General features: G+C 38.7%; 1 protein-coding gene across 4 annotated transcripts in view; it reads left to right on the forward strand.

Moving 5' to 3' along the window:
• RELN (reelin) overlaps positions 1-12,014 on the forward strand; it is a 285,956-nt gene that overhangs the window by 186,933 nt on the left and 87,009 nt on the right. For all 4 annotated transcript variants that reach the window (XM_068669848.1, XM_068669849.1, XM_068669846.1 and 1 more), the window contains 6 exons: positions 1,062-1,190; positions 2,309-2,418; positions 5,257-5,323; positions 6,266-6,499; positions 7,143-7,304; positions 11,401-11,637. In XM_068669848.1, the coding sequence (XP_068525949.1) occupies positions 1,062-1,190; positions 2,309-2,418; positions 5,257-5,323; positions 6,266-6,499; positions 7,143-7,304; positions 11,401-11,637 (939 nt within the window). The remainder of the gene's footprint in view (positions 1-1,061; positions 1,191-2,308; positions 2,419-5,256; positions 5,324-6,265; positions 6,500-7,142; positions 7,305-11,400; positions 11,638-12,014) is intronic.

A 12,014-nucleotide genomic window follows, 5' to 3' on the forward strand; every position in this document is an offset into this window, starting at 1 on the left:
ATCAGTATGGTTAAACCAAAAATGAACGAGTCAAAACCTCTGTAAACCATTTTAATACATACTTTTGATATCGCAGTGATGGTATACCTATATAAAGTACTATTGTCAGCAAATTATAATGAAAAGGAAAAGTTATAATCCAATAATTTAGTACTGAGGTGATGAATTATGACTTTTATAATGTTCCATTGATATTACTTAAAATAAAACAGAATATTACAAGCTAATTATATAGTGGAAATTACAAGAGTATCTCAGTAGAATACTAAATCAAGCACTTTTTACATTACCCTTGCAAGGTCTTCAGAATGTAAGATAGGTAAAGATTTCCTTACACTCCTAGAATGTAAACACTGTTTTGTTAAATATGCAGTGGAACAGGGAGGGAACAATTTTAGTAATAGCTAGAATATGGCTGGGCAGCACGGAGTCTCCTGCAGCCCCTGGGACTCTGCCTGCCATAGGGCTTTCTGAAGGGTGTCTTCCACAGGTCCTCTCCACCCTTCACAGTTCTGGGCAGGACCTGGCTATTTCCCTATTCCATACTGCATTTCTGATCTCCATCTAGGCATGATGGGGGAAGGAGGCAGGTGACTCCTGGAAGGATTAAAGGGTATTTTAATATTTGTCAGCAATGGAGGTGAAGAGACAGCCAATACATGAGCAACCAGTGCTCTTTGACCACCTCCATCAGCTGGCAATTATTAGAGTCTTGTGCTCACACCATGCTGTCTGGCTCTGATGAATCCAAGTTTTCTCATTATTTTTGAAACCACACTCAGTATGGTTCTAGCTGAGATACAAGAGTAACATCAGGTCATTTAAACACAGCATAAAAACACTAGCTGGATGGTGGGTTTTTTTTCATTCATATTTGTTTCACATTTGCATTTTCAGGATTTTTCTTATTAAAGGTATACTCAAAATCATTGCATGTCTCAGCATCAGTTGTCAGGAATAGCAGATCTGGGGGTTTCTCTGTGGTGGTATTTCCACTTACCTGTCTCTGCCACACAGGCTCACCGTGCCTTTCTCCTTCCTTTCCCTCACCATGTTATCAGCGTCAGCTTGGAATTTTCCACCAACCACGGCCGCTCCTGGGCCCTGCTCCACACCGAGTGTTTGCCTGAGATCTGTGCTGGGCCTCATCTCCCCCACAGCACTGTCTATGCCTCCGAAAACTACAGTGGGTGAGTGTTCTCTGCACACCTAACTGAGATGTGAGATTAGAGACGGACATGAATTATGGGGGACAGAAGAAAGCAGCAAAGCACACCACCCCATGTCATCTTTCATTTTTGACTAGCTGAGCACAGCATGGAAGGAGTGTTCTGGTCTCCCTGGCTGCCCAGTAATGAAATTTGAAAAATATGAGGCTGCCTCTGTCATATAATATTATTTTTTCTGATGCCATAGGTAAATTAAAAAAAAAAAAATGTGGGGACAGCATACTAGTAAAAGAAAAGTTATATCCTGTCAAAGCCACAAAAGTTTTTCTTTTTAGTCAGAGGAACCATCAGTCAAAGCCATATTTATATCCTCAGACACCTTTACTCACTTGGAATCCTTATGCTGGGTCACAATGAAGTTGCATCCTCTGCACTTCAGCAGGTGGAGGTGTTGTTAGAATCACTTTCTTATACCAGCCCTTCTCATTATTAAGTGTCTTCAGGGCTGTTCTGGCTGTGAAGTGAACTTGTCATCCCATGGCTGTACATCCCTCTGCATCCCAACCTCCACAGACACTTCAGAGCAACATGTATGACCATGAGAAGAATGTGTAGCTCAAACACTGGCATGGTCTGGTGACCCCCCGTTTCTCTACCATTTTCATAGGAGCCATTACCCCTGGTGTGTGTAGCAGGTGCAGTACCTGTGGATGATATGAGAGTGACAGTAGGCCAGATCTTCCATGCCCCACTTCTCATTCCCAGGGGTTTCCACCCAACAGAGTTCAGTTGCACTGAAAGGTTTAATGCAGGGTGCAATTTAGGAGGTGTTCATTGGGATGGAGAAGCTGCTATGATGAAATAGGTTAAGATCTTTGTTGGCTTCAGGTATTCATTCAGGGGAAAAAATGCTGGGTTTTATAATGTAATAATTAACATTCATATATTATATGAAAATATCATAGGCCATGCTTTGTTGCTTTTTTTCATTTATACTTTCTAAAGCTGCAGTATCTTAATTGGTATATTGAGCAAAGTTTAGTATAAAAAATTCTTACTAAGCTTGCAGTGAAAGCAAATGCTTTCAGTCACTTAATGAGTATTGATGTAAAACAGAATTTGTGTTATATGTATTTCAGGTGGAACCGAATAACTATTCCCCTTCCCAATGCAGCATTAACAAGTGACACGAGGATTCGGTGGAGGCAAACAGGACCAATCCTTGGAAATATGTGGGCAATTGATAATAGTCAGTATTCTTATCCACAACCATGTTACATCAGAAGAATAATTTTTTTATGCTGCTCCAAGTAAACATTTTCCAGAATCAGAGGTTGCAAGATTTTCAGTTTGTTAAATTTTTGTTCTTATCTTCAGTCAGTTACAAGTCCATTTTGAAGCCAAAGGGGAAATCTGTCATTTGAAAAGATAGTCTAGTAGCTTACCCCTTTTTTTCTTTTAATTGAATGCTTTCTAGGAAAAAAAAAAAAATTGTATCAATAACCTGATATAACATTTCCTCTGACTGCTTAGTCGGAATTACATAAATAGGCACCTTGCTGTGCTATTAAGGACACGAACTGTGCCACCCTAAGCAGCAGTTACAGCAGCTGGAACATATTTTTCCTTCTGGACATAGAAGACCTTCATAAAGCAATGTTGCTACCAAAATACTGACAAAACTTTTACATTGTTTACAGTATCTCAAGGGGGGAAGGACCATCTGTAACAGGGAACTGGTCTTCTTTTAGGAAATGATTTTTCATGTGCCAGTGTTTTTTTTTAAATGGATGTGATGAACTGAGAGGAGGTTATAGTTACACATCTATTTATAAAACATACTGCAGAGGATACTATAGTAAATATTTTAAAGCACAGAAAAATATTTTGGAACACAAAATAAAATATATAGATGGCATGAAAAGGAGGAGAAAGCATGTTTGAAGGGACTAAGAATGAGCAGGTGTGAAGTTTTTAGTTTACTCATTAACCTCAAACACTTGGGACTACATAAACTACTAGAATTTGTTTTGCTAGCTGTATGCATTAAGTATGTACTATAAAGCTTTACAGTGATGTACAATAGCCTGTGAAATTTTGTAGTGATTCCTAATAAGATTTGATATGGAGCCTTGGAATGATAAATATTGTCATATTTTGCAAAATTCTTAAAACAGATTAATGCGTCATTTTGAAAAGAAAATGCTTAAAGCTGCCTCAATAGTGCAATGCCACAAATGAAACTTTTTCACAAAAAGTAAAGAAAATTACTCTCTTAATCACATTAATGGTATGTAGCACCCTCTTGACATTCTTCATAGAGTATTAATGCTTGTCCTTAGAGATCATGATTTACATCAAAAAGAAAATAAAGGGGAAAATATAGGTATATGTAAGTACGAAGATGTCTGTGAGCATCTGCAAAGATGACTTGCTAGCTAACAAAATATAGAATGTATAGAATGTAAAAATTGGTGAAGCTCACAGAAGTTCACATAAACAAGAGCAACATAAAATCCAAGGACTCAAATTCTTTAAAACAGAACAAAACAAGAAGATTTTGAAAGTTAGCATACAATTAATATATCTATACTACCTTTGCTTGTAAAACCAAATAGTGAGAGCTCTGATGAAGAATACTGCACACTCAGTTGTGTACCATCTCAGAGTCAGTTTTACCAACCATCTGCCTACAGTGTGCTTGCTCCAAAATTTGTTTGAGCTGTAGAACTATCTCTATGACACAGGAATCAAGTGTTAATGGTGAACGCCTTTCTAAGGTTTTGCATGCCTCCTTTGGTACACACTAGTGAAACTGAAGCCTTACAATGTACTGAGGGAGAGACATTTGATTGGCAAGCCACTCAAATTCTTGAAGAGAGAGGAAGAATTTCAAGGATTCAGCACTCTGACTTTTAGCTTCACAACTGTTTCTTATGTGAATTAAGTTTTAAATGAAATCTGGAAGGTAGCCATCTTTTAGAAACTCTGGAAAACTGCCAGTATTCATAAAGCTTTTTTTATTGTGAATGACATCATTACATCTTTAACCCTTCTACTTTTACCACCCCCTCAAAGAGACCTCAAAGCAAACAAATAAATCAAACAGACAGAACAGAAATTTTGCACCCTGAAAAGTGAGAAAATCTGGAAATTGCATAAAGTCTGATAGGGAGTTAATTACAGGGAGTGACTAACAGGGATTTATAGAGTATCTGTCAGGGAGTACTGGCACACAGCTATGATGGGCAGCATCAAAAAACTAAGAGAAACAATAAGCATTGGTTGTTATAGATTATTTTGAATTGGTGGCTATTTGGGTGAATTTCCAAAAGTCACTGTGCATGTGATAACTCCAATGGTCATTATTTAATTGAAAGGGTAACACCGTTCAGGACCAAGGTCTGTTTATCCCATTGTGTTGAAAGGACATTGCCCTCAAGTGACTGTTTTGGGCTATACTTGGATTTCTTCACTGTGAGATTATACAGATTATACAGAGATTTACTAATCTTTCCATCTTTCCTACTTTTCACAAAATATCAACACTGTTGATTAAGAGTCATCAGAGGAAGATTAAATAAAAGAGTAAAATAAGTCTGGAATGTTTCTGAGTACATATTATTTGGAATTTTATTCCATTTGAAAGAATCAGTGAAAATGATTCGCAGTTACTTAAAAGTGCATGATATTTCATAGTTACTTAAGATATATCAGAGCAAATGAAGAAAAAGGCAAGAAAATGGCCAATACCTAGCAGTTCATTGGATGTTGCTTGCGATCTTAGAAAAATCAGGTATCTGATTTGGATCACTAACACCTCCAGCAACAGATAGACATTACTTCTTAAATACTAAATTATCCCAGACTATCCTTTACAGAGAGAAAAAAAAAAAACTCCATTACTCAGTTCTACAGAAAGATATGTTCAAATGCACTTTATTCTTTTTCAGACCTTTTTCAGATAGTGGGATTAGCTGAAATACAATACCAATAAATACCTGTATGGCCATACTTTATTGTATTTGTTATATTCTTTTTATCACATAACATAACCCTTCATTTAACTAATTTCTTTTCTCTGCAGTTTATATTGGTCCATCTTGCCTCAAATTCTGCTCAGGTCGAGGACAGTGTACTAGAAATGGCTGCAAGTAAGAGCTATAATTCTCTACTTGTATTCAATTTTTGTCATATATTTCATTTGATGGTCTGAAAGTTGAAGTGATTTCCATTTTAGTCCTTGCTTTTTGAGATGACTAAATGTAAAACCAGCATAGCCCCCAGAATGCATAAAACTCACTTGAGAGCTAAAGATCAATCTTTCTAAACAGCAGCATACTTAATAATTTTAAAAATAATTTTATTTTGGCAGAGAGTCCAAGTTCCAGTTCACCTTAAAATGTGCTACAGAGCCCATCGGAATGTCAGTGATGCATGCTTTACACTGTTTTTAGAGGTGATTTGGGACTGTATCACTTTTATATTAAATTTCAGGGAAGAATCACGATTTTCATAGTTCTAGTATCCCATAGCCCCATAGACCTCAAGGACAGAAGGTCAACACTATTTTTTTCCTGAAAGTCTGGCTTTTAAAAAGTGTTTCAGCCTTAAAAGTAAAATCAATAAACACTTTCAAAACTATGGTGTTACTATTACTATGGTGTTGCAGAGAGCGTGATCCACAGGGCGTTCTGTCCTGTTACACAGTTGCTTGTAATTACAGCTGACATGCTATAGATAAAACTATTTGACATATGGACAACTGTAAATTACGTCTGCAGTATTTTTATTCCAAAAATTAATAGAAACATTGCTACATGTTAAATGTAGATTTTATGTGGCTGGTTCATAATTATTTTTTGTTTTAATTGGAAAAGTCAGTATTAGCTAAAAGAAAGGTATTGACTCTACAGTACCTAAGTAAGGTCTAGAGAGGTTTTTGGTCCTTAGATTTGAGAGGGACTTTGCAGGTATCATCTGCTCTTGAGAGATTTCAGGCATGTTCTAGTCTGCTAGAAGACCAGAAGACAAGAGAAGATGGGCTTAACATAAGGAAGGCACTAATTACTCTATTCAATCTCCCTCATCCCCAGGTGTGACCCTGGCTTTTCAGGGCCCGCATGTGAGACGGCATCACAGACCTTCCCCATGTTCATCTCGGAGAGCTTCGCCAGCTCACGCCTCTCCTCCTACCACAATTTTTACTCAATCCGTGGAGCTGAGGTCAGCTTTGGCTGTGGGGTCCTGGCCAGTGGCAAGGCGCTGGTCTTCAATAAGGACGGGAGGCGCCAGCTCATCACCTCTTTCCTTGACAGCTCCCAGTCCAGGTGAGAGCAAAAGAACAGCAATGGGAGGTATGGGAACAGGGAAGTTACACTGTGACAGGAACCCCTTCTCTTTCATATAACCTCGTGTGCTAGTCTTTTTAGCAGGAAGAAAAGTTTTTTTAAATCCCTTTGTCCCATAATTTAATTTCCAGCTCATAGCTGTACAGCCTTGCTTTTTTTTTTTTTTTTTTTTTCCCTGCTTTGTAAACAGCAGAGCCCAAAATAGACTGAAGGGAAGTTATTGTACAGTGAGACTGGAAAATATGAAATGTTAATATCAAACCTGAGTGTCAAAGCCAAGTGCTAATTAATTATTTATAAGGTTGTGTTTATTTGACAGCTTGTGGCAGCTGATTAGATCAATTCACTGTCTCTCCCTCCCTTTCAGAGCCTAATAAATAATTAAATGCTGTACTGATTGGCATTTTTTAAATGTATATGCCACATTGCATTACTTGATAGTAAAAACAAATCGCACACACAAAGGCCCATAAATGATATTTACCAAAATTTGTCTAAATTGAGAAGATCATAAAACAACCTGGTTAGAGGAAAAAAAGAAAAAAAAAAACACAAAACAAAACAAAAAAAAAAAACACGATGTGTATGGTACCCTTGAAATATGTGTGCAATTCTGCTGCAGGTTCCTGCAGTTCACGCTACGCCTAGGAAGCAAGTCTGTGCTGAGCACATGCAAAGCACCCGACCAGCCTGGCGAAGGAGTGCTGCTGCACTACTCCTATGACAATGGCATTACATGGAAACTGCTGGAGCACTATTCGTACCTGAACTATCATGAGCCAAGGTATGTGCATAAATGTTATGAAGTGTTATCTACATGCATTTAATGCTGGTCGTGGTCACTACAATGCTGAGAGTGAAGGCATCTGCCCAAACGTGGGCATGTAGTGCAGAAGAGTGAAGATCTTTTGTTGCACACTGGAAACAACTATTCTCCCTTAAAAACATGCAGCTGTTCTGGGCACTTCTCATTTGTGCCTGCCTTTATAAACAATGAATGCACGGATTTGGCAGCATCCAAGTCTTAGTTGACATGACAGGACAAGCAATGTGGGATGAGGGGAAAGAAATACACTTGTGGGAAACAGGGGCATGTCTCATCCCATGGAGGCAGCCACTTGTAAAGAAAAATTAACATAAATTATTTGTAGCTTTGAAGCCATAGATAACTTCACTAAAGCATCCTCTGGGATTAGGAATCTGCAGGAAGCATAGGACAGTGGAAATGAAATGCGGCTGTGAGGGTCTCTCTAGGTCAGTGGGGAAATTGCTCCTGCTCCTGTTATGAAAGGGATTACATGACTGTGCCTGTGCCGGTGGGTTGGACATGGTGCCCTGGGAGAACATGACAGTGACTGCTCCTGGGAATTGTGCAGATCACAAAGAAGCCAAACAAAGAGATCATCTCATCTAACAGCACCTGCATATGTCACCAGATTAGAGGGGTATGTATGGGACATATGTAGAGAAGCATGTAGTATCTCCCGTTACATTTGTGAGACCACCCACCAGCTGTAGTAAAGCACATGCTAAATCAGGAATTTCTGTGAGCACGCCTGTATTGAAAGCTCAGAACCACCCGGGCTGGCTCTGTGCAAACCCACCCAAACCTGGAAGCAGCCACCTGCAGCAGCAAAGCCAATAAATCCTGATGAAAGAAGATGCTCTGCAAGGGGGCACATGAGAGGCAGAGCTCTGATCCTGCCCAAGGGCAGTTTTGTACCAGGTATTGCCAAAATTAACTATCTTCATCTTGTTAATAACCCAATAATGCAGAACATAATTAAGAATATTGTAAAGGGGAAAAATAATAACTTCTAACATTATGTATATTTCCTGAAAGCAATAAGAAATACTCAAAAATCTGAGAAAAATAGCTATATTTGGTAAAAGCATACGGTATGTGGTCTTTAATTTCTGAAGTTTTAAGCGTTACTGAAAGAAAGATTCTACAACCTTATACATTCATAAAACCTTCTTCAAAATATCTTTTCCCATTCTTTATTATAGTCACATATATATTTTATATGGCCCTGTTTCTAATTCTTAGATTCAAGATTAGAGCTGTAAGAATTATATTTCCCTAAAGGTTTTTAATATATAGCGCTATTAATTTTTTATAACAAAAAAGAAAATACACATTCTGGTGACTGATTTTAATGGAGTTTAAGATATAAATGTAGCAAATTATATTAGTGCCAGAGATTTCTTTTGCTCTTTGAATTAAGTGTGAAACACTTAATTTCTTGAGTTCTGACAGGGCAAAGAGCTAAGCACAACATACACAGGTTAGAAAGGTTTGCCGTGGGATATGTACACTCCATTCTGGGTAAAGAAAAAAATGACAAGCATACAAACCTGAAGGTAATGCTGGCAATAATTATGATGAAGAACATGAAGAAAACTTCACCTTTTTGTATTGTGTTGTCTAAAAATATTAGCAATTTTGGTAACATAGATGGACTGCTACAAAGTTTGGCAATCAATCTGTATCCAGAAATTTAATTAATCTTCAGTCATACAAAAAATAATTACACATTTAATGTTCTGCTGAAAAGGTGCATTTAATCTGCTAACATTTGACAGCTGCATTTTTCTTCTGAGCAGAACAGCGGTGGCTTTTCAATATTAGGTATGCGCATAGCTTGAAAGAATGAGATCAGAGCAAAGGTCTCCCAGCTGGTTTTTAAGAAATCTAATGGTAGCTGGTAATGTTAGTAAGAACACTTTTCTTCTCTGCAGCAGAAAAGTCATTAGCAAGGATCCCCCTCCCTCTCCATCTATCTCCAACAAATCAAAGTCAGACAGGAGAAGCTGTTATAGCTGGAGATGCAGTCAGGTTCTGCATACTAACATACATGCCGTATAAGGTGGTTTACACCAGCGTTTTTAGATTGTTTCCTTAACCCCCCTGGGATAGGAAATTTATTTTAACACACATTAAATATTTTAACATCCAACAGGTATATCGATGATGTGTGTCAATTTAGGATTTTCTGTAAATTACTGTCAGTGAGAATTGGTGTCCACGTGGGTGAGCTTGTGAGGGTTGAGAGTGAAAGGGAAGTTGCTGGCATCAAAGACAGCCACTAAGAGAGAAATGTGTCCAGGATTATAAGAAAGCGTCAGCTTGTACAAGTGCCAACTGCTTCCTGGCATATGTTGTATGCACTGTTCCTGCTGGCCGGGGTACCAGCTTTCCTCAGGTTTGTCCTACTGGCCCATGAAAAGCAAAAAAATCAGCTCTTTTTAGCATCAGTAGCACTTTAGTGTCATTTGTGCCTTTGAAAATTGGCCTGAAAAGTTGTAGAGTTGCTGCTTATTAGGGGATCTTTGGCAGGCAGAAAGGTTGGCCTTGTGGTTTATTCATGTGCCGGAAAGTAACACAGTTTGGTCTTTCTCTAGCAGGGTATGAAGTAGTTCAAGCGTCTGTTTATTTGAGTAGTAAAAGAAATGCATCCGCCATTCATCCATCATGTGCACTGCTGGTCCCTTGCCACCGGGATGTGGCAGCATCTTCTCTGGCTGTCCCCCAGCACTGCTCCCTCCAGTCTACGGCCAGCAGAAAGCGGCTCCTAGAAATGCCAGTCAGGACATTTGGAGTGCTTCCCACTTGATTAGCCAAGAAACTTGTTTTTTTCTTGCTAATTGATTTAACATGTTCTTATTTAAAATGAGAAAAAAAGGGTACTATAAGTTTACTTTTTACAAGCACAGTTTAGCAAGTCATTTTTAAGAGAGTGGTTTTGCACCAAGAGCACTGAAGGGACGGACTTTCATACTCACGGAACAAAACACTACAACAGGCAGCTTAGAAAGCTTTAAGTCTGGAAAAAAAACCTTGATGCTAAGGTATAAAATGATGTTTCCAGTTTACCTGATTTGTCATTTTACCCACATTTCCTCCAAGATAGAAAGAAAAATATCAGCTACATGACGAGTTTGCCAAAACCTCTTTTGCCAGCATGTAATTGCTCACCGATGGAGACAAATGTCCCTCTTGCCATTCTGTTTCGCAGCCCCCATGCATTGCATGGGGCACTCTGGTCCTGGTGATTTATGGAGCTTTCAAGAAAGTGTCGGTTCTGTAGCAATTAATGCGTGCTCCCTGCTGCTGTGTACGATAATTGCTCCTGGAAATTAGATATTACTCTTAATTTTCTTTGCAGTTTGTCAATTATAGGTGTGTTGACATAGCTGCCATGACAAATCAGGTGACCTTGCATACCAGAAGAGCCTGGGACTCGCCTCCGGTAGCATCTTTATGCAACCACACAAGAAATGTGTGCCACAAGCCTACACATGATCACACTGACAAGATGAGCCTTTTCCATTTGAATGTGACCATTTACAGGGGTGGGTTCTTCTAGAGAAGAGAAACACAGACATAATAATATCAGCGCTGTGCAGAAACAAACACAGATGTAAATAAGATGTATTTTTTCAGATCAGGATAAAATTTATTGTGTCTGAGAAGGAGGAGGCAGAACTTGTTAATCCCTGGTAGTTGATCATCCCTTTGCCAGCCTAAGCCCTTCACATGCAACTGGGCTTCTGCTGGAGGCATTCAGGTTTCTTCTGGCAAGGAGGTTCCACATGAACATTTGCAGAGAGCTCCACAGTACAAGCAAAAAAATACAAAATTGGTGGAAATTCTTTTCTGTGGCTTTTCCACATGGCTGTCTATCAGCACTTACTAGCAAGAGAATTCCCCTGTCCCTGTAACTGGTGGAAGCTATGCCAGTAGAAGCTGAGGTTTTTGTGGGCTGAATTTATCCTTGGATTTTTAGAGTTAGTAAGAAAAAATAACAAAAAATACATCCCCATGGAATTAGTACAAACGGTGACACTTTCAATAATAATTTTGGTTTGTTTTCCAGAATAATTTCAGTGGAGCTGCCGGAAGACGCAAGACAGGTTGGCATTCAGTTCAGATGGTGGCAACCATACCACTCTTCTCAGGGTGAAGATGTGTGGGCGATCGACGAAATCATCATGACCTCTGTGCTTTTCAATAGCATTAGTCTGGACTTCACCAACCTAGTTGAGGTCACACAGTCTCTGGGATTCTACCTGGGAAATGTTCAGCCCTACTGTGGTCATGATTGGACTCTTTGGTGAGAAACACATAACTGTTTCTGTTCTAATTTTGTTTTCTTTGTCTATTTATCCTACTAAGATAAGTAATCCTACTACCAAGTGATTTCTGCAGATGAGCGTTGTTGGCAGTTATTGAGAGCAAATTCGTCTCACCCATTATGGTATATATTGACATTATGGTCAAAACTACAGTCACTGATCTAATTCCAATTAGCTGTAACTATTTACACCTCATTGCACGGGGATTTATGTTTGATGGGAACTGTGAATGTAGCATTCTTCTTTCATAAAACTTGAAAGAATCTCCCAATAGAAACAATTTGGAAAATTTTGTAATCATCCCTTAAAATCCAGTCAGATTAACATGGGCATAGAGGTTGTATAGTACCCAAGT

This window comes from Anas acuta, chromosome 1, assembly GCF_963932015.1.
Source record: "Anas acuta chromosome 1, bAnaAcu1.1, whole genome shotgun sequence".
NCBI classification, from domain to species: Eukaryota; Metazoa; Chordata; class Aves; order Anseriformes; family Anatidae; genus Anas; species Anas acuta.